Genomic DNA, 23,651 nt, shown 5'->3' with positions numbered 1-23,651 from the left:
AAATGCTGGCGAGGATGCAGAGAAAGCCGAATACTTCACCACTTTTGGTGGGGTTTTAAACTGGTACAACCACTCTGGAAATCAGTCTGGTGATTCCTCAGAAAATTGGACATAGTACTATATGAAGACCCAATTATTCCACTTCTGGGCATATACTTCCGAAAAGCTCTGACATAATCAAAGACACATGCACCACAGTGTTCATAGCAGATCTATTTATCATAGCCAGAAGCTGGAAAGAACCCTGAAGTCCCTCAGTAGATGAATGGATACAAAAATTGTGGTATTTTTACACAATGGAGTACTACTCAGTTATCAGAAACAATGACTTTATGAAATTCTTAAGAATATGAATGCATCTAGAGAATATCATTCTGAGTGAGATAACCCAGTCATAAAAGAATAGACATAACATGCAGTCACTGATAATTGGATACTAACCCAAGAAAGCTCAGAACACCTCAGAAACACCTCATAGAGTATTTGAAGTTCCAGAAAAACAATGAAATAAGAAAGAAAATGAAAAACCATTATACTTAATCTTTACAAACCAAGGAAACTTTGACTAATTCCAGGTTACATCTTGTTTTACATGTACTTTATGCTCATTGTAACTAGTAAAATTTTAATGCATGCTATCAAACCTTTAGAAAAAACCAAGTACTGACAAAAATATATTCATATACTTTTATGAAAAAAATGCTTAAAATCTGTACATTTATCTTTGTTTTTTAAAATAAGGTTGTTCAATTTTTAAAAAGATTATATCAAAAAGACAATGATACAAACTCCTTTTCTACATGAGGTATTAAACCTGTAATATCCTTAATGGTCATAGCTTTGAAACCAGTCAATCCCACCTGGGTCTAGCTGGTCCCTGGGAAGCTTCCTGTTGCCATGATCTTTTTCTGTTGTCTGACCTCCTCTCATCCTCTGACCTCGTATATCTCTCTTCTTTCCATTTTCCTTGCCCTGCCCAGTACTGGCTTTCCTTTATTTTACTAATTAAAATGGGAAGGTTTAGTTGGTTTCACATAACTAGGCATCCCTTCTTGGGGATGTGAAATCAATATTAAAATATAAACAGCATCAATACAATCTGCATATCAGTTTATAGACTAAGCAGTTGGAACTCGTTTTATGGTGTATTGTGTAGTCAAAATTAAAGATTCACCGGCTTTTCTAAATATCTACACTTCTGTGCTTCATTCACAGGGACAACTCTTTATATCTTTTAATAAAGGATAGTGAATTACCTTCTTTCTACTATGTGAGGCCTGGTTTTAGAAATCCCACACAGTTATCTGGATATAGATAGAGAATGCCTTGGCTACCTCTGCAGCTGCCTCTGGCTGGCCTTTGCAAGCTCGGGTGAATGGGGTGATGACCCAGCGCAGCTGCAGCTTCACTGCTGGGTCTGGGAGAACAGCTTCCTTGTTTCTGATGCTGGGCACAGGTTTCTTCCACTACCATGGGGTGCCAGGCCAAGCTGAACGGATCCAGTAAGTAAGAGGCTTCAGCACAGGATGCAAGAAGCTTCAGGGAAGAAAATCTCTTCCCAATCGGACATGTTATCATCTCTTTAGAACAAAGAAACTCGGGGGGGGGGGGCGATTCTTACATGTCTACCTTTACTTTCAACTTAAGCTCCTGTATTTTGAAATGGTTCAGAATCTAACAACTGGTACTTACTATTGGCTTTGCCTGAGGAATTGGGAAAACATTGCCTAAATATTTGGGTGTAATCCTGGTGCTGCCTTTAGCTTCTCCCTAGTTCATATGCCCTGTAGTCACGTGTACCTGCGGGGGAGGGATCTGAGGTTTGGCCAGTGCCCAAAGGAGCAGTGTGGTGGCTATGGCAATGATTCCTGATTCATGGGAGTCCAGGAAGATAAGCTACCTGACGCCTCATTCACCATTCTTGGGGATTTTACTGTCTCACCCGAGAATCAGGGTTCACAACATGGCCTACCTGCTCCACACCATTCTATATCATCTTTAATATTTTCACTGAAAATGTAAAACTCGATCATAAATTTGGTCTTAAGATGAGTCATTTCTAATCCAACTTCTTCTAAAATGAGAAGTCAAAGCTAGTCCTTTGCACCTTTGATCTGTGAAAGCAAAATTGCTCCCCACATGCGGTTTACAGTGCTGACAGCATTTGTGAAGTTTGAGATTTTTTTTCACAAGAGAAAGAAACGATTATAAGTTAAATATTTGTAAGTTACAATCTAAAAGGACAGAATTTTTATTTTAGAGAGCTAAAGTCAACTTCAAACAAATAGTAGGAATCTTTTATGCATCTTCCTTACAAAATGACTTCTTAAGAAAAAAATAATGAGTTATGAACTTTAAGCTAACCAGTTCATGTCACAGAGAAATATGAGACAGATTTTGTTCAAAGGAAATTATTATAAGGAAAAGCATGTGGTAACACATTAAATATTTACCCTTCCTAGGCGACAAGAAAATTGCCTTCTGAGGATAGAGGTTCTGAGAGTGCATTATAGATTGATGATTGCCTTAACTAAATAAAGTAAAATATTAATGGAAAGAAACTACCAAGAAAATTGAGAATGCATGCTATCTATACCATTATTATATTTATATTTCTCAACATTTACTTAAATAGATGCTAAAAGTTATGCCAGCATCCTGAAATAAATTAAATGAATCATAGGTATATATGAATATATGCATATAGATTATATAGTATATTATATAGTATATATATGAATATATGCATATAGATTATATAGTATATATGGCATTTTTCATGTTTTCTTTGTAACACATTCTAATTTTGAAACTATTTTTTAGATCTATTTATTTATTTATTTTATTTAAGTACAGCGTCATCACTGTCTTCAGACACAGCAAAAGAGGGCATAAGATTCCATTACAGATGGTTGTTAGCTACATGTTGTTTTTGGGAATTGAACTCAAGACCTTTGGAAGAGCAGTCAGTGCTCTTAACCATTGAGCCATTTCTCCAGCCCAGTATCACATTCTTTGATGACCAAAATTTTCAGGTCTCTAAGAACTCTTTCAACATCACAAGTGATTCTTTTTCTAAATAATATCTTTTATTTACTAAGAATTCTGTCCAACATATTTTGATAATTTACCCAAATCATCCTAGACCCATCCCAACATCTCTACCCAGGAAATTTTCCTTTTATTATTGCTTTAACCCATCCAGTCTAGTTTATGTGACAACAAAACTTTAGGATATAGACTAACCCAGACAGGCTTATGGGACACAGTCTTGAAGAAAATTTATTAGCTCAAATGTTATCAATTCCAAGTATCTTATCAGATAGGACTATAAATTTGTTATCACCTTTCCCTCTCTATGACAATTTTTTTATGATTTGATGTTGTGAAGGACTGATGTATGTTGTTATAGTTACTTTGAGTTCATATGGGCAGTGACTCTATTATGTCAATAATACACCGCTTGAAACTCTCTATCACCTATGGATCTTATGGTGTTTCATTCTCCTCTCCTACAGTAATCTCTAAGATGTGACAGTAAGGGTATGATATTAATATCTGAATTGGAGCTGGGAATTCTACAGTCTCTTATTTTCTACCTGTTAATTATTTGTGTATCTGTATATTAATTGGCATCTGCCTCTATTTTTTTCTCTGATGAGAGTTCAGAGAGTTACTAATTAGTTACTCAACACTGTGTTTATTAAGAAAAATATAAATAGTGGTTTTCCTCCTTGAACCTATGATGTATTTAGGGACATTCTTAGCCACTCTAACCATGACAGTTATGAATTAAATATTGTGAACACTAATTTAAACCAAATTAAGAAATTTTTGGTTACTTTCATAATATTGGTATCCTTGTTTTACCAGTGGGTAATCTGGGTAAGGCAACTGCTACTTTAGGTTATGGTATTTAAAGCTGGATAAGTTTGATCACTATTTTATATCTCTAGTACAATGAATGAATAACATATTTTAGGACTATAAAAAGCCATTTAGTAAGGATGAAGTATCCAGGTTAGTACTAATTTTATTTCTCTATGTTTTATGATTCAAATAAGTCATATCTTCAGAAATAGGTTATTATTGTTAATTTATGTACTGAAACCAAATGCATGGTTATACTATATGGCCTATACTGTTTGGAACAAACATCTGTGGGACAACACTGGGTAGCAATTAAAAAGATAACACAGCTGTAGGACTTGTGTTCTCACTTACTATCATGGTTGTTAGTCATGTGGGGTAGTTTAGGTGAGATGCCCATTAGTCTCTGGCATATTAATACTCGGTCTTGAGGTTGACTTGCAGAACCCTGTTGTATAGAAATGTCTTCTCTGATTAAACATCCCAACTTAAAAAGAACCTTGCTAATATACACAGTATTTGAGAGGAGGGAAGTGAAATATTCTATTCTTCAAGCAAGATAATTAAGCTCAAGAAGTGAAGGCTCAAAAGCTTCAGGAAGTCCGTGAACTTGATTTGACTCTCCCAGCCAATTATGTGAGCTAGAAAGACACTGAGGACCAACCATCCTCAGACAAGAGAAGCTACATGAAATTGGGCCTCAAATATTGAACTGCCTGGAAAAGACCCTATGCAATCTGTCCAGCTGCTTGCAAACTGTACAGTAAGATCCAGGTTCTCTTCCTGAGTGAGCGACCAGCCATGCTAGAATGGGTTTTTGGTAATGTATCTTTAACCTATTTTTATTCCTGTAAGTAACCCCCTCATCCAAATCTCTTGGAATGCTTCTCAAAACTTTCTGTTCTACCAGTTTGCATTTGGGTGGTATCCATACATTCTGTCATCAGTTCACCATAGGGGGTGGATACTTTTACAGCTCCCAAATTCCACATTGTGGAAACAAGTAAATAACTCCTAGAAGCTGCCAGCTGATCTCCACATGTGCACAATGACCCATGGGCCATGCACACTCCATCCACAACATGCATATACAAAGACATAAGAACACAATATTCAAATGAAGCGAAGGTAATGAATATCATGCAGAATATATCATTGTGGCTGAAAAGACCGTTCACTATACTTCTTCAAGTTCAAGCCTGGGAACCCAGTTTAATCCCTAGAACTCAGAGGATGCAAGGAAGGAACTGATTTTGGTAATTGACCTATGGCTGCTACACTAATTCAATGACTCAAAATCACATATATATGTACACATATAATCAAGTAAATGAATATATTTAATAAATGAGAACATTACTTAAAAATTCCAAAATGTACATCAAATGTTCCATATTGCCAGTCTATCGCAAATGTGGTAAAAATAGCGTATTTGTGAATTATACTTTTAATGAAATAGAAAAGGTTGCAATAGATTTTGACAATTCATGTAAACATGACAAGTTAATATATGTAATACAGATAATTTCTCATAGCTCCATTTTGCAGATATTTTTAATACTCTTTTTAATTTTATTGAGAATCTATAATTAGGGCAATGGTAAGCACTGAATAATCTTGTTCATTTATATTTCATAAGCATGACTCATTAGATAAGTTGCTATTAATCTATTAATTGTCATCTCTGTAGTCTTTTGCAAATATTGTCCTATCCACTCATTAATTGGTTCATTACCTCAGTAACAACCTATTGATGACTACTATGTTTGGCAGAAATACTTTATGACTGGTAGAAATGAATACGACACATCATTTGTCCAGGAGAAAGTTTGTAGTATGATCAATTATAGAAAGACAAAAGTTCTAAGAAATTGAAGAAAAATGCAATCCCTTCATGCAATCTTAAGAATGAAAGTAATCAGAAATCTGTGTCCTTATATCTCATGGCAAAACCATGGAAGTGGGTTTGTTAAAAACTAAAATTTGCTTTTAACAACTTACAATTTAATATCATTGCAATTAAAAAATATGCAAAGATTTCCTTTAAACAGAGCCAACTAGCCAAGTGTATTGAGGCCTTCATATTGAGGGAACTCCACTAGCCATTTTAAATTGGGTTCATAAGGAAATGTATGTAGATTGTTTGGGTATATTGGTGTTTATGAGATTACAGGTATTAGTATGTGTGGTGTATGCAAGTGTTCTCAAATGTGGAATACATTCATCTACATTTGGATGTGTAGATGGCAGAAGATGAGATTGTGTTATTAATTTTAACACCCTCCTCATTAGTTTTGTGTGTAGGATTTTTCACTAAAATTAGAGCTCATGATATTGCTAGAATGTTTGTTCAGAGAATTCTGTGTGTCTACTTGTTTCTGTCTCCTAGCTCTGAGAACATAGAAACATTTGTCACTATCCCTAAATGCAGAGGGTCAGAAATCAGGTCCTCACACCTGGTAGAACTCCACTTCTCCCACCAGACATCTGGAAATATTTAAAGCATCTTGTAATGTAGACAAATATGTCTACAATCTATAAATGATAAAAAATGAGCAATTACAGCAGGATGTGAATAAAGAAAATTTGTTTGAGAGATAAAATAAATATGTATATATATTTCACATTTTAATAAGTCTTTAATTGTTCATCGATGAGTATAGTTTCAAACAGATTAAAATAAGTTGGCCTATGATATATTATAAATAACAATTTTTGATGAGTATTAATAGAGATTTACAGTTTATTTTTATCATCACCATATAAATACTTTTAATAATATAAAGGTAACATATGATATCTCAATGGTCAGCAAAGTTGAAAAATAACTTGATCAGTATACTACTTTTAATGTTTCAACCCACATAATCTATGTTTAACAGTACTCCAGAATAATTTGAGCACACATAAGACACCTGTGTACTGTGGGAACATTAATGAGAGAATGGGAGACAGAAAAGAATTATGGGAGATTTCCCAGTTTTCTAAAAATAAAATAAAGTACACTTTTGTATGGTCAAGCTGTTCCATGAACTAATATGATCATTTGAGTAAAATAAGAAAAGAGGGAATCTGAGAACTAAGAAAAAAATGAGATAGTTTGAAGTAATATATGCAGAAATGAAAACATGTCTAGAGCAACTTAAACGTTATCAAGCACAGATGAAACTGATGTTTTCCTCTTCTGAAGTGTTATGCGTCAATATCATCAGGAAAAAACACCAGTTTTCATCTCTCACTAAATTCTGATAAATATGTATTTTTAATTATAAATATATATTTAACAAAACATATTTTAATTCTTGTTAATATGCATATTTATATATGGAGAAACAGTGAGATGATGAAATAGAGAATGAATGAAAGTAATAAATTTTCGCATATCCTTTGTTATGACCAAAGCTGTTATTTTCTCTTATTTTCTTTTTTTTTTAAACAACTTTATTTTACAAAACAAAGATAAATGTACAGATTTTAAACATTTTCTTAAACGTTCCTAGAATGGGGCTTATAGTGTGATTCTCCAAATATTGGACTTCTGATTAAACCAGTGAATAACAACAAAAATAATGCAACGTATACATAGTTTGACAAAGGGTGCCCCAGTAAAGTAATAGGAAGTAGCATTGAGCATTTTGTATGATATTGTCCATTTTTAAAATAAATAAATATATTGTGAAGTCAAAGTGAATCCATAAAATTCTCTTTGAGGAGTTATAAAAAAGCAACAAACTACTGTTCACTGCTTTATTGCTCAGTGCATTTAGTTGTAGTTTGGGAGTTATATGAGCTATCTTTGTGCAACTAACCTTTCACGAGACAAGCAACCTTTTGTGCTCTGAAATTTCCTTGACTCACAGAGCAATCTCTACACATGATGTATTATACCGATGCTTTCTAATCTTGAAATTCGCTTTAGTTGCTGCACAGAACTGTGGAATGATCTAGACCATGGAAAATGTGGGTACTTTTTTATTCCCTCTGGGTAATGCTTTGAAAGATTTAAAAAATATATACCAAATACAGAAGAGTCTCCCGAGATTTCAATGTAGTCAGACAAAGTGTTAGATGACCATCAGTGAGGGAAGCAATATCAACTAATTAAAAATGAATGGAGCTTATTTCCATTGAGAGAAGTCTGACAGATGAAGAGAAAGGGCTCAAGGGCAAATGAATATCAAGAAGATTGACCTGTCTTACTGAGTCATGTTCAGGCTGTTTGACAGGCAGATACAAAAGTGAGTAGATCCCTGTTATTTTTTTTTTAAGAATTGACCTTGACCAGCTTCAAATCTTTGTGTGCATTAGTGAAAAATTATGAACAGTTAAGAAATTCAAAAGCATTCTAGTAAACAGAACAGATTTTCAGTATGTTTTAAGTTTGCTGCAAGCAAGTGTAGTCATTGGAAGTGTAAATAGTAATCCATGACATGAAACCTCATGGCAGGAAAAACTTGGCAATCCCTTGGAATTAATATCTTAAATATACATAGGAAAAATGCTGCTACCATTTGAGACCTCTCAGGTATGTAAGTTTCATTGAAAAATATTAAGTAAAATGTCTCATGTGTGATGTCAGTTTAATTTCTAGTTATTATCTCCTGGATATTTTAAAGCTAGAGTTGTACATTTATATTTCAGGAATGGTAAGACAACATCAGGTTATTTCTATGATAAAATAAATGTTAAAAATTTAAATCGTACAAAATTTAGATGAGAGATGAATTCCTTTATACAAATAAATAGCTATTTTTATTGTGTTCTGAGAAATGACATTATACTCACCCTGAGTACATCTCATGCTGTGAAGTTTTCCCCAATCTATGGTAGATTTTTTTTAATAGACTAAAGAGTATTTAATTGGTTTGCCCATGGTTACACACATAATTACTGGCAAATAACATAAGCAAATGGAAGCATATGGGGAAAGACCACCCTTACCCTCTTTCCTCAAAGTAACCCAGAATTTTTGATAGTTATATCAACACTAAGTCAATGTGGGAAAAAAATCTAAATAGAATAAAAGATCCAAACATATACATTCAAGTTAGACTATCTAAACTGTTCACCATGGTAGGAACATGATTGTGAACCCATCTGAGAAGGAATTTGTGGGCAGTAACGTGTAATTTTTAAATTAATTAATTGTTTTATTTTTTAAATCCCAAATATTGATCTTCCTTCCATCCTCCCTTTCCAGAGTACATTTTGCCATCCCTCCTCCCCTTCACCTGAGAATATGCCCAGTGCTTGGGTAACTGCCCCCCAACCCCACTCCCGTGCCTCCGTTTTCTAAAGGATTAGACACATCTCTCACTGAGATCAGAAAATGCAGTCCTATGCTCCATGTGTGATGTGGGCCTCAGCCCTTTGGTTGGCGGTTCAGTCTCTGGGATCATCCCCAACTTTTCCATAGAGTTCCAGACCTCTATTGTAGATTTAAAAAGCAGTACATGTAAGTGTTTTTTTTTTTTTTTTTTTTTTTTTTTAATTTCTGATAAGGCAATCTGACCATCTGACCAAAGTAACTCTGGAATGAGAGGGTTTATTTGGCTAAAACAACCAGAACGGAAGATCAACAGTATAGGTAGGAACCTAAGGCAGAAAACTGGAGGCACGACCTGGAGCAAAACTGAAAATCAGGGAGGCACACTGCCCCTTAGCTTGCTCATCTTGCTTTCTTACACAATCCAGGACTGCCTGCCCAGTGAAGGCATCACCCACAGTTGGTTAAGACCTCCCATTCCAATCATTGATCAGGAAAATATCATAGAGATGTGATTATAGTACAATGAGATAAAGAAACTTTTCCAAGTTGAGGTTTCTTTTTCCAAGATCATCCTAGATTTTTCAAATAGACCGAAAAATAGCAAAATTACAATTATTTTCAGCTTTTTCAAACTCTGACAGTGTTTGACATTTCTCATTATGTGGTCACATCAGTAAGAACTTGACCATCTTGTTCATGGTACCTTCTCTTCTTATGTCTAATCTCACAGGGATTTATTTCAAAAACACTGGTATTTAATTTAGAATATAATTATATAATCAAAGATAAATTTGCAGTCTAGATAATTAACTTAATCATGTTTTTTGTCACATAAGTTAATATGCAAACTAAAAAAACACACACGTTTCTTTTACTTCTTAACCCAATATATTTTTGCATTTAAATAGCAAAAACACACTTTAAGCATCTACAAAACAACACTTAACTTTAAATTATAAAAAAATGCTATTTTTTCAAAATGAAGATAGTTTAAATTAAGGTAATGGGAAAAATAGAAAGTTATCAATATAAATAAAATTGCAAGGGTTTTATTTCTTTTTTTTTTCTTAGTAAACCAATGCATTTATTGAGCTAGTTTTTGAATATGCATAGTTATGGAAGTATATGCAGACACCACCAATACCACCAAACAGTCTTGACCAGAATGGAGGCTACCTAACATACAGGTGCATAGATGAGGTTCTCTCTTCAGTTAACCTTTCATCCTCTGTACAGTCTTGACCCTAGAAGGCCAAGAACCCAAGCTTTATATTTGGCAAAGATGCTCAGAAGAGAGTGGCTGAAATTTAAAATGAAATTCCACTGATCCTCCTTATGTCTTCCTTCAATTCCAGAATGTCAACAGGTCTGACTCTTAGAGTCTTTTGTAAGAAGACACGGCTGCTCTAAGGACTGTTAAATGTTATTCTTGGAGGACAGCATTCCACAACAACTATTTTTGTGCTTTTTCTGACAATATTGTGTTTTTTCTTTAAGACTGTGTGTGTGTATGTGTGTGTGTGTGTGTGTGTGTGTGTGTGTGTATGATAATGTGTGTGATAATGTGTGTGATCCATGCAAATGCCAAAAGAGATCATCAGATCTCTTGGAGCCTGAGTTAGAGGTGGTTGCGAGCTACTTAGCAAGGGTGCTGGGAACCAAAATGTGATCCGCTGAAAGAGCAGCAAGTGCTCTCCACTGCTTTGCCCCCAGTCCCATCATCATTTTAAAATCATTAACATATTGAATATTATTGATGTCCTAGAAAACACTTTCCTAGTTCTTAGTCTCTCCCTAGACTCTCCCCAGAACATTATATGCTAAAATTTCTCATAAGCATATGTTAAGCATATGGATATCGATACATATGTTTGTCTTGTGTAGACTTTAATAGTTTTATATATGTATGTGTGTATAATGTCAATTCAAAGTTACAAAAACAATTCCATGTTGCAGGAGGTTAATTGAAATTAAGTCAAAATCAGAATGTGTGTGCACTCTCAAGGCAGCACGATCATGGAAATGGGGATGGGTTAGACTAATTATTCTTTTTTGTGGTTTTAAAGTTCCAGTCTGTGATTATTTGCTGTTTACATTTATACAATGAGGTCTTTAAAATCTATTTCAACTGTTCACAAGTAATGTTTAGATAACAAAAATGGACACAAACCAATCAAAAAATATTGTACCCATTTTAACATATAGCTAGCTCATAAGCAGACTAAAGTGTCCCTCCATGTACGGAATGGTGATAGAGAAATCTGTGGATTAGAAGTTTTTCATAGAGTGAAGCACTGTGTCTGTTTACCTGCCTAGGACGTTTCCTAGGACATAGGATTTACAATAAAAGCTAACTGATCCCAGGAAACCAGCAATTGTATGGATGTTTTTCTAAAACTAATGTGGCATTATTTTTTTATTAATTGGGGAAAACATTTATGTGTTACAAAATGTGAAAGATAAAAATATACCCAGCAAAAGAGCAACAAGGCTAAGTATCAAGGGAGGAGAATGCATGGGTTGAATTACCAGATTACTAATAGCAGGTGGGATGTCATTTCTGATTTAACAGAGATTAAAATAATGAGGAAGAAATCAAAGCTTTTATCAACAAAATGGGGGGAATTACTCACTTTCTTACAATCAAAAATGATGACAATTATAACTTACTTTTTTAAAGGTATGATAGTGCGCATTATGATCTTACTAGTTACAATGAGCATAAAGTACATGTAAAACAGAATGTATTGTGGAATTAGACAAAGTTTTCTTGGTGTGTAAGGAGTAAACACAATGGTTTTTACTTTTTTTTTTCTTGAACTTCACACAGTCTGTGAGTTGTATCTGGAGTGTTCAAAGCTTTCTGTGGTTAGTATCCAATTATCACTGACTGCATATTATGTCTGTTCTTTTGTGACTAGGTTATCTCACTCAGGATGATATTCTCTAGGTGCATCTATTTTCTTAAGAATTTCATAAGGTCATTTTTTCCTGATAGCTGATTAGTACTCCATTGTGTAAATGTACCACAATTTTTGTATTCATTCATCTACAGAAGGACATCTTGGTTCATTACAGCTTCTGGATATTATAAATAGAGCTGCTTTGAACATTGTGGTGCATGTGTCTTTGTTGTATGTTGGAGCATCTTTGGGGTATATGCCCAGAAGTGGAATAACTGGGTCTTCAGGTAATCCTATGTCCAATTTTCTGAGGAATCCCCTGGCTGATTTCCAGAGTGATTGTACCAGTTTACAACCCCACCAACAGTGGAGAATTGTTCCTCTTTTTCTACATCCTATCCAGCATCTCCTGTCATCTGGGGTTTTATTTCATGAGTAATGTGATACTCCCCGTAAGAGTACCATTTGTTCAAAGGGCATTTTATTAATACTCTCTATTTCAAATAATTTAATCCAGAAAATGAGAAAAAGAAGACTATGAAAATCATATAAAACTAAAATTACTAAAGCACCATGGCGCTGACATGTAATAGATCATAGGTCAATGAAAAATAGAAGAAATGATATCATAGATTTAGGAGATTAATTTTGATATAGAAATCAAGGGTATAAATTAGGGAAAAAGTAAAACGGTGCTAAGAAAATATATTGAAAAGAGGAAAATGATTAGATCTATATTTATTATCTTACAAATATTAAACTAAAATAGTCTAGACCTTAATTTTAGGATCACAATTTCTAAAACAGACAATTAAAACCAACAACAAAACACCAAGAATTGCAAAATTCATCCCCAACCACAAAAGCAACATCTGCAGGAATCACCACCCCTGACCTCAAGCTATATTACAAGGCAACTGTACTAAAAACTGCATGGTAGTGGTAGAGATAGGCACATAGATCAGTGGAATAAAATAGAAGCTCCAGAAATGAACACTCACATATATGGTGACTTGATTTTGACAAAGGAGCTGTAAAGATTCAATGGAAAAATGACAGCTTCTTCAACAAATTATGTTGGTCCAACTGGCACTCAGCATGCAGAAGAATTAAAATAGACCCTTTCTTATCTCCTTGTACAAAGCTCAAGTGCAAGTGAATCAAAAATGTTCACATTAAACCAGGTACACTGAAACTATTAGAAGAGAAAGTAGTGAAAACCTTACAACACATAGGTACAGGAGAAAAATTTCTGAACAGAACAACAATGGCTCATGCTCTAAGGTCAAATATAGTCAAACAGGACTTAATGAGATTGCAAAGATTCTGTAAGGCTAAGGTCAAGAAAACAAAATGACAGGCAACAGATTGGGAAAAGATCTTTACCAACCCCACATCTGATAGAGACCTAATATCCAAGTTATACAAAGAACTCAAAAAGCTAGACACCAGAGAATCAAACAACCCTATTAAAAAATGGAGTACAGAGCTAAAGAAAAATTTCTCAACTGAGGAACATCAAATGGCTAAGAAGCATCTAAGAAAGTGCTCGACATCATTAGCCATCAGGGAAATGCAAATCAAATAACCCTGATATTTCACCTCACACCAACCAAAATGGGTAAGATCAAAAATTCAGATGACAGCAGATGCTGGTGAGGATGTGGAGAAAGAGGAACACTTCTCCACTGTTGGTGGGGTTGTAAACTGATACAACCACTCTGGAAGTTATTCTGGCAATTCCTCACAAAATTGGACATAGTACTACCTGAAGACCCAGCTATTCCACTTCTGGGCATATACCACAGAGATGCTACAACATACAATAAGGACACATAAACCACAATGTTAATAGCAGCCCTATTTATAATAGCCAGAAGCTGTGACAAACACAGATGTCCTTCTGTAGATGAATGGATACAAAAATTGTGGTATATTTACACAATGGAATACTACTCAGCTATCAGAAACAATGACTTTATTAAATTCTTAAGAAAATGGATGCATCTAGAGCATATTATCCTGAGTGAGGTAACCCAGTCACAAAAGAACAGACATAATATACAGTCACTGATAATTGGATACTAACCCCAGAAAGCTCTGAAAACCCCAGAAACAACTCATAGACTATATGAAGTTCAAGAAAAACAAAGGCCAAAAAAAAAGAAAGAAAATGAAAAACCATCATGCTTAATCTTTACATACCAAGAAAACTTTGACTTTTCCAGGTTACATTTAATTTTATATGTGCTTTTTCTCATTGTTACTGGTAAGATTTTAAGGCATACTCTCAAACCTGTAAAAAAAATCAAGTGCTGACTAAAATGTATTCATATGCTTTTATGCAAAAATGCTTAAAATCTGTACAATTATCTTTGTTTTTTAAAGTAAAGTTGTTCAATTTAATTAAAAAGTAAAAATAAATAAATAAAACCAACAACAACAACAACAACGAAACAAACAAAAAACATACAGAAACAACTTAGGATATAAGCCTGGGAAATACTATATCATTATCTTCATAGTCAGATGACTATGTTTAATATAAATGCCTCTCAAAGCCTCATTAATTCAGAACTTTTTCTACCCTGCAAAGCTGTTAGGACAAAGTAACACTTCGAAATACCATTTTCAGAAGTAATTCCTCATTCTATTCAAGGCAAATATATCAGGCCTTTGTTTTCCTCTCTTTGGTGTTTTGGCAGATAATTTTGCCTTCAATGATGTGCTTCACATTGTACCTTTTGGACAGTTAAATATTATACAACTCTAAAATGTGATGAGGAATTCTATTTCTTTGGTACCTGATGATTTCAGGAATTTTTTATTGCAACAGAAATCTAAATAATCCATAAATATTTATAATTTATGACAAAGTAAAAAAAGGCATATTCAAGAATGGGATATAGACTGAAAATGTAATTCTAAATGAATTAACAAATTGACAATAGGCATATGTCCTAGAATCTAAAATAATTTATAAGTTAGAAATCAAAACCCAAAGAGATATTACCTTTATAGTGTTAAAAGGGATACTATGAAAATGACAAAAATCTAGAAGTTCAATCATATTTCTATCTTTGTAAAGCAAACCTTGCCATTAAAGATTGATACTACTTTATGGTCAAAGGATTGGAAAGGGTTTCCAAACAAATGGAACTAAGAAACCAATAGGCATGGCTATAGGAATATCTGTTTTTTTTCTTTTTTTTAAAAAAAAAAACAGTTATAATTTAAGATAAAACGCATTCGCAAATGTAATAAAAGGATGCATTGTACACATTAAAGGAAAAATACACCCAATATTAACCTCTATGCAAAAAATATAGGTGGAATAAATTATATAACATTTTGTTATTGAATATGATATGTGAGAGAACCCCTGACATGGTTACTAAGGGTAAGGCTATTCTCACTAAGACACAGGTTATTGTACAAAGCTAAATAAAAAAAATAGAGTTAATGAAATGATAAAATCAAATAGGACTAATACATATCATGATTCTACTCAACCCAAAGAATAAAATAAGTTTTTTTTTTTCTGAGAAGCCCCTGAATTTTATGTATAATCTACTACATGAAAAAGGAAGTCTAAACAATTAGAAAGAAATTGAAATAATGCACTGTATTTTACCTGACTACAATAGAATGAAGCTGCATAGCAATAGCCATAAAAATATATAGGTTATGAAAAATCAGGGGGCTAAACAACATATTATTGAACAGCACAGTGAATAAAGAAATCAATATGGAAACATTTGTAAAATTGAATAATAATGAAATACAACCAACACACCAATATCAAATACTCATAACACAAACCTACAGTATAAAAATATATCAAAGACTCTCAAAATTACATTTTTCAGTGCTTAGTGTCTATAAAATATGTGGTCCCATTAGCCTTAGTCCTACATAGAAAATAATACAGGCAATTAATGAATACTGAAAATGAAAGAAATAGCCTTATCCACAGAAGTGCACATCAGTTGAATACTCAACAGTAAACAAGCTAGCCTAAAATAAATATATAGTGAATAAACAGAATATATTTAATAAAATAACTATTTATTTATAAAGTATTTATTTGTATAAAAAATTGTAATATTTATACATTTATACATATAAAATGAATAGACTTAGTAATATATACATATTTGTATATCCATATGAAAAGATTTCTTTTAATTTCTCATGTTAGGGATAAAAATAAGAGCAGTACTCAAGCTGTGTGAATAACAAGAGCATTTCTTTCTCTGTTTTAAATATCCCTAGGCCTTGTGAGAATCTTGCCTCCATACAATCTATTCTTTCAAGTAAATATAACCAAGGGCAGGATAAATTTCATACAAATATTGACCACATCTTCAAAGAGCTTATACCAGCATGTGTAAATTATTCCAAAAAAAGTTAAGAACACTTTTAAATTATTTGAATGCAGAGATTGACAAGTGTAAAACACACACACACACAGAGAGAGAGAGAGAGGGAGAGAGAGAGAGAGAGAGAGAGAGAGAGAGAGAGAGAGAGAGAGAGAGATTGTCAAAACAAAGTAAGATAACCATAGTGTGAGTCTCAATTATTTGTAAGCTAGTCAAGGATAGGCTTACATTGATAGGACTATTGTGTCTCTGTATGTATTGATGGATTGACTCATTGCCATTGTCTTCTGAATTTTAATAATTATTGATTTTTCTATTCAAGGTTAATCTCTAGGCTTTAACTTTTCCTTTGAGATTCTGAATAAGTGATGCACTGTAGAAATGATGGATTCTACCAGTTTCCCACAAGGCATATTATGTAAACTTTTAATGAATAAAATTGACTTGGCTGAGTTCATATCTAAAATTTCTCAAGCAACAGATGGCAGTCCAAATTGCAGTGCCATACCTTTGCCTTAGCCTGCCTGTATGAAATCTGTACCATACATATGTTTCAGAGAAGAGCTACTAAATTACTTATTATTAGCAGGCAATGAAGCTTACAAAAAGACCTTTACTTATTTATGTAATCTGAGATATTTTCTCACATGGAATAACTAAGTAAGTTGCTTTAGCTGAATGCCTTAATTCCTGGTGATATAAAGTTAAAACTCTTAGACTGTCATCACAATTTGCAAAAGTATTTTTCAGTATATGTACAGCTTAATGACCTTGCTTCTGTGTCATCTTCTTTTGAACATCCATCTGTCATCTTTGCCCTCTACTGACTTTTACAGAGTATAAATTTTATGTAGAGGAATTTTAATCCAGCAATACAGCTTCTCTGGCTGTGATATAGACATGCCCTTAATATTCATTTTTAATGCCAAACAATGTAGGTAAGGTTTGTTTGTAGAAGGAAGCAACCTTGTTTAAAAATGATGTCTAATTGAAGGCCATACAAAGTGACAAATCAGAGAAAGATTTGATAGCATGAGTCAGAGATGGGATGCTTTCAGTTCTCTTGAGAAGAGACAGAAAATTGGGGCTATTTAAAAGCGGTGCAGAAAAAGTTCCCAGTCACTTCTGATCAGTCACTTGAATTCAGTGTAATGAAGTTGAGTCAGTTGGTGTATCACATGCTGTACAGGGGAACTGAATTCCTTTCTGAGATTGTATAGTTCACTGTAGGTCAGCAGAGGCAGTAGGAGACAGAATAAGAACAAACTACAAAATTAGAGCAAATCACAAGAGTTAGTTTGAAGCTATGCAGAACAATTTAATGAGAAACATGCATATTAGCAGTATCTCTCTATTTAATACATGTAACTCCATATGTGCAATAACCATGTATTATGTATAATGACTTATAGTTGTAAAAGTATTTTTTATTCATATGAAGTATTTTCTTTCTGAGTGTTACTGCTGAATGACCTTACCCTTTCTAGTTTTTGAATGCTGGATGGCCAGTTCATCTCAGTTCTGGCTCAAAAGCCTCTCTTAGCTGACTTATTTAATCTGACTTCTCCCAGCTTCTCACTGAATAGCTCTGCTGGGAAAAAAAAAGAAAAAAAAAAAAATACTGCTTCTGAACCTCTCTTTTTTTTTAAGGACTATTGAGAGTTGTAATGATTCCACCTCTAACGTTTTTGTCAAATATTTCTCTGATTTATCATTTTGTCTGCCCTTCAATTAGATGTCATCATTTGGGATTAGAGGTAGGTAATGAGTATTTCTGTGTTACACCCAGCCGCATTAAATATGTGTCACTCCACCTGGATCTCAAAGGTCTAGAAGATCTTGGATGTGATTCTCTGGTATAAGCCATGTTCCTAGATAAAAATTCTTCTACAGGAAGCTGTCTTACTTTGAAATCTTGTCATTGTAGTAAAATATCCTTACAAAAATTAAATTATGTAAAAGGAAAAAAAAAACTACCTTATTTGTTTTACAATTACAGGTCGCAGTCTATTAATGTGGAAATATCAAAGTGACAAGAACTTGAATCATCTAGTTACATTAAGATTTTTTAAAATTTTGTGATTATACTTATTAACAGAAAACTTAGTGTATATTTAACCCAGTTTAATGGTGAGTTCTTTAGCCTTTGCCTTTTCCAGCTTGGTAGTGCAAGCCACAGACTTAGGGCCCAGAATGTTGCTTCCCCCAGTGGCAGCAGATCTTTGTCTTATTTGTCATTAAAATTGGCCATAGCTTTCACCAGCTTAACAAGAGCACCCTTGCCTTCCAAGTTAACCTGTGTCAAGGCAACAGTGGTATATGTCTTCCTGTATATCAGGAGCCCCATCCTGGCCTTTCCCTTGGTGATACAGTAGGGAATTCCCATCTTTTGACAAAGCGCAGGCAGGAGAAACATCAGCTCAATGGGGTCTACATCCTGGGCAATCAGCACCAGCTGAGTCTTCTGGGTTTCCACCAAGGTGATCACTGTATTGACTCCTGCTGAGAAGACAGGTAGGACATCTACTAGTTGGGACATGACCTTTGCCAGCAGCTTTGTTCTCAGCACAGGCCAGTAGACTTTGATTCTTCTCTTGCTTTTTTCTCTGGCCTGTAATTGTGGGCAAGTTTAAGCAGCCTACTAGCTATTTGATGGTCCAGGACGTGTGTGATCTTGCTAAGGGCTTGAGGTGCGTTGAACTGCTTACAGAAGATTGTTCTTTGTCGCTGCAAGCTGATGTAGAGAGGCCATTTGAGGAAGCATGTGAGAGCTCTTTGTGGCTGATGTTCTGCCCAATGCCCAAGTTCTTGTGCCTTTTCACAAACAAAAGATTGACCACCTTTTTGGCTTCCTGTTTCCTGATGATGGTGGTGGTCAACTTCATTTCCTTGGCCTTCTTCCCATTGGGCATCTTGCTTGGCTCGAGGGGAGCCACATTATATTTTAAGTAAAGCATAGAACAATATGTGCATGCCTGTAGGAAGTTCACATTTTTATGAAATCTAAGGTGCCTTGTACAGGAAATTTTGCCATGTCAGTGGGCAAAGTTTCTCATCCTGACAAAATACAAACACTAAAACAGTTTCACATTGATGTCCAATTGGCCACCATTTCTCATGATTTTCTTTCTTTCATTGTCTTACCAAACATGGCATGTATTTATTTTTCAGAATTTGCTAGTTTCATTAGCATCTGTGGCAGGAGAACACTCTTCTCTGAAATGAGAAAATTAGGTAGCTTATAAACATACCTACATGGGAAATAAAAAGTTGATCACTGATGGTCACATAGCAAATTTTGTTTTTGTTGATTAATTTTCCAAATCATACATTGGAAATATTTTAATCTTACTAATTGGTTTCTTGGGTTTCATTTGGTATTCAGTTCTGTTATTCTTTTTTGAGCATGAATTCTTTTGGTTCATGTATTCTTTCTAAAAGATTCTCCATTGCCAGTCACTGGTGAATATTTTAGTTGCATATAAAATTAAACTTTACGTAAATGTATATTATAAATAAATATTGTTCCACAAAACACTTATTAAATAGCAATATTTTTCAAATGTTGTTACAATAATTTCACATTTTTATTTTATGTAAAAGCTGCTATTATTCCTAATTTTGGTCTTGTAAAGTGATATGTCCTTCCTTTTTTTGGTTGTGTTCTTTAGTTCTTTACTTGGGGGCGGGGGAACTCTGTTAGTTTTGTTTTGTTTCATTTCTACTCAGCATGAATTTAAACAGAGTGGTTATACTGTGCTGTCTGACTTATTTTTGTTTATGCCTTTTTGTTGTTGTTATTGTTGTTGAGATTATATGAGCTTTCCTGGCTACATTTTTTAATTGGTTCGTCATAATATTGAACATGTTTATGTCACTTTTCTATAGCGACTGACTTCTCACATTTATAGTAGATTACTTAGGTCTTATCTAGAATTTATTGAAATGTGGTTTAGTATTGTGAACTAGCTTTTAGTTACACACTTACTTTAAATGGTGTCAGTGACATGACTTTATAATTATTAATTATTTCAGCCTTATTTAGTGGGTGTTAGCCACTGGTTTTCAATTCAGAGGGCCTACTCTTCCTGGGTATTTGGCTCTTTGTATACAGGCAGTGAATCCGGAAAGGACCTGATCCCACAGTACACAACTTTAGCTGTCTTCCAGGAGCTCCAGGCTATCCCTCCCAGGACAGCCTGAAGGGTATGTAGCAAGCTCTTTGTGGGCTCAGTCAGAAGAGCACTTGCGAGGCTGTTCCGGGATCTGAGCTGTCTGCGGGCAGTCCGGCGTCTTGATGGCAGTCGGCCAGCTGTCTGGCTTGGCCAGAGAGGGCCCGATCCCACAATTTACCTCCCCATCTGCTTAGGAGATTACCTGGTGTTCCCTCCCTGACAGCCTGTGAGGGTATGTGGCAAGCTTATGACTTACCTTAGGCTTGGGTGGGAGAGCGCTTGTAAAGCTTCTTTGCAGGCTCAGCAGTGTGCAACCGGGTACTGAGTCTTCAGTATCAGGTTTAAAACTATATAAAATCTTCCTACTTAGGGTGGAAAGTGTTCCGGCCGCTCTTCTGAACACCCAGGGACTTGTCGGCAGGCAGACTGCCCGTTCTGATGCAACTGGGCCAGTTCTAGCCTTGGGCTGGAAGTGTGCACCCCTGGGCAGTTCCGTTGCTTGATCCTCGAGAGTTCTGGGCAGCCTTTCCCAAGATAGAACATGTTCAGAGGAAGCTGACTCACCCCTCCACTTAGGATGGAAAGTGTTTTGTTTTTCAGCTTTTCTGAGCACCCAGTAACCTGAGTCAGAAGTCAATAATATATATTTTTATATTTCATGTCATTTCTACATATATTTATACTTGGACTATAGAGTACCCTCTATTGCCTGGCATTGTCAGTAGATCAATGTGCATTTGAGAAAGGTCCAAAAGGTCATACATGTCAACATTGTCCTGTAACATGACTTTTTCTTAGCAAGATATAGAGAGGTATCTGCTGCTTCTAATGAAGCGATCATGAAACCATGAAACCGAAGAGATGATTTTATCCACATTAATATTAATAAACCAATACATTTTTTATTTTACTTACTTATAGAAGCAGGGGGCTTCTATTTATGGGAATCTGAGAGATTAACACGTAGCTGTGTGACACTGAATATTTCACCTTGTCAGAAGGAAGAATTCCCATCAACTTCATCACTGGAGTCCCGCCTTCCCACTGAAGTCAATGTCCCACTCCTTTTATGCTCTTGTAACCTCAAGACCATATCCATCTGTGGATAGCAGCTAATACATCTAGGAAAGATGAGTGAATCTACTCTGTCTCCAGGGGTGGAGGTTGAGTATTCCATTGCCATTTCCATAGAGCTGAAATAAGTGCTATTTTGCCTATTTCATTTCCAGGACTGCAGAAACTGAACTATGTATTCGTGGCTACCAAGTTTTTTCCTCTTGTTGGGCATGAACATGGTCCTGTGATATCAAGAGGATTAGTTACGTAACCCAACATAGATACATTTCAAGTAAATTGGTTGTGACTGAAATAATGTACTTCTTTCATGGTATCACTGAATTTTTCTAGAAAGTTTTATTGAATTGCTGCATGTATATTTTATTCCATTGCTGTATTTAACTAATATAAGTGGATTTGTGGCTTCTCTTATGAGTGTATGCAATCACTTTAGTTTTTATTCCAAACAAATGTTTACAGAAAAAAAAAAAAAAAAAACTTCTTTATACTTTGCATTTGATGAGGTTATGTAGGTAATACTTTAATTATCAGATTTTTTGTGTATATAAACTTAAAATATGCTGTTCTACTGATACTGCATGATTTGATTTACTACAACTTTACTGATAGATATTGTTAGATATCAGAGATTAATAGTAAATTCTCAGGATTGCCACTTCCTTATGTCCCGGGACAAAGGGTTAAGTAAAGGTGCATCTGGAAACAAACAAACAAACAAACAAAATCAAGTAATAAATTAAGAAGGAGTTCATTCCTAGGGAAGAAGCAAGCAGGAGCAGGGGTGAAGTTGGGTATGTAACATTAAAAGTATATAAAGAATTCTAAAGCCAACATCTTGAACGCAGGTAAATTACTAAGCACCATCATTTTCATAGTGCAGGCTTTCTCAGCATGCTTTTTAGGGCATGCAGCTTATAATGATCCATAGATAACTTTTGGACTTGTTAGATTGCTTTGCCTCTGTTCCAGGAGCTCCAGACATTTCTAGTCAACCTCAGTCCAAGGATTCTCAGCCTTCTCTTTGCAAACTTTTCTTTTTCTCATACCAATTCTGGAGCTTCTATATACTCTTCTTTCCTACCATTCCCTCCTATCTCCTTCCTAGGAGGATGTATACCTGTGATGCTATGGGCATAAAGACAGAATTTTTATCTTTGCCCCATGTGAGTGTTAAATATAGCTAATTTTAATTTCAACATACCATGTATACATTTCTCTTACTGCACTAAGAATCTTAATTACAAAATTGAATAACTTTACCTTTTCATTTTGCATTTACACATTTGGTATTTGAGAAAATTAATTTTTATTTTTGCGTTATCTTGTACTGTGTAGCCATTATACATAGTTTATCACATTCATTAAATTTTGATAGCAGTATTAGTATTTTTCTTTAGTGTTTTTACTAAAGCACTCTGGTGAAAATAATTTATATTCACACTTTACTATATTTTATTTTTCTCATGTTATTGCCTTAGTTTAAATTTTTAACACCATATGGGATTAATGGTCAAATCAAGGTTCCTTCTATTCACATCACATTATAGGCAATTGTTTTGGGTTTATTTGTGTTTTAATCATGTTTCTTTTACTTTAACAAAATAATAGATATAATTAACCTAAAGGAGGTATGTGTTGTTTTGCCTTACACTTTTATTATGTAGCAAACTGGCAATGTGTTAGAACGATAACAGAATACTATGTCTCCAAGGTGGATGCAAAAGAAGGTGAGTTCAACATATTGTGGCCAAGAACTAAAAGAAAATCAGAAAAAGACCAATATTCATAATATTCTCTTCAAGACTACACTTCTGGTGAAGACTACACATCTTCCTTCCACTAAGAACCACTTACTTACTTTCCTCTTTTTTTGTCTTTTTAAAAATATATTTATTTATTTTATGTGAGTACACTGCAGCTTTCTTCAGTCAAGAAAGTCAGAGAAGGGTGTCAGGTCCTATTAACAATGGTTGTG

At 34.5% G+C, this 23,651-nt stretch overlaps 1 protein-coding gene across 1 annotated transcript; it reads right to left on the bottom strand.

Moving 5' to 3' along the window:
• Positions 1–18,651: 18,651 nt before the first annotated feature.
• On the bottom strand, positions 18,652–19,336 carry LOC308420895 (large ribosomal subunit protein eL8-like; the record flags this gene model as incomplete). Its single annotated transcript, XM_080917156.1, has 2 exons — positions 18,652–19,035; positions 19,133–19,336. 2 exons carry the CDS (start codon positions 19,334–19,336, stop codon positions 18,652–18,654), a joined length of 588 nt encoding a protein of 195 aa, XP_080773282.1.
• Between the last annotated feature and the right edge of the window lie 4,315 nt (positions 19,337–23,651).

The sequence above is a fragment of the Micromys minutus genome (assembly GCF_963924665.1).
Source record: "Micromys minutus genome assembly, chromosome: 5".
In the NCBI taxonomy this organism is placed as follows: Eukaryota; Metazoa; Chordata; class Mammalia; order Rodentia; family Muridae; genus Micromys; species Micromys minutus.
The sequence above is the reverse complement of the archived record's forward strand: the minus strand, read 5'-3'. Positions and strand labels throughout refer to the sequence as shown.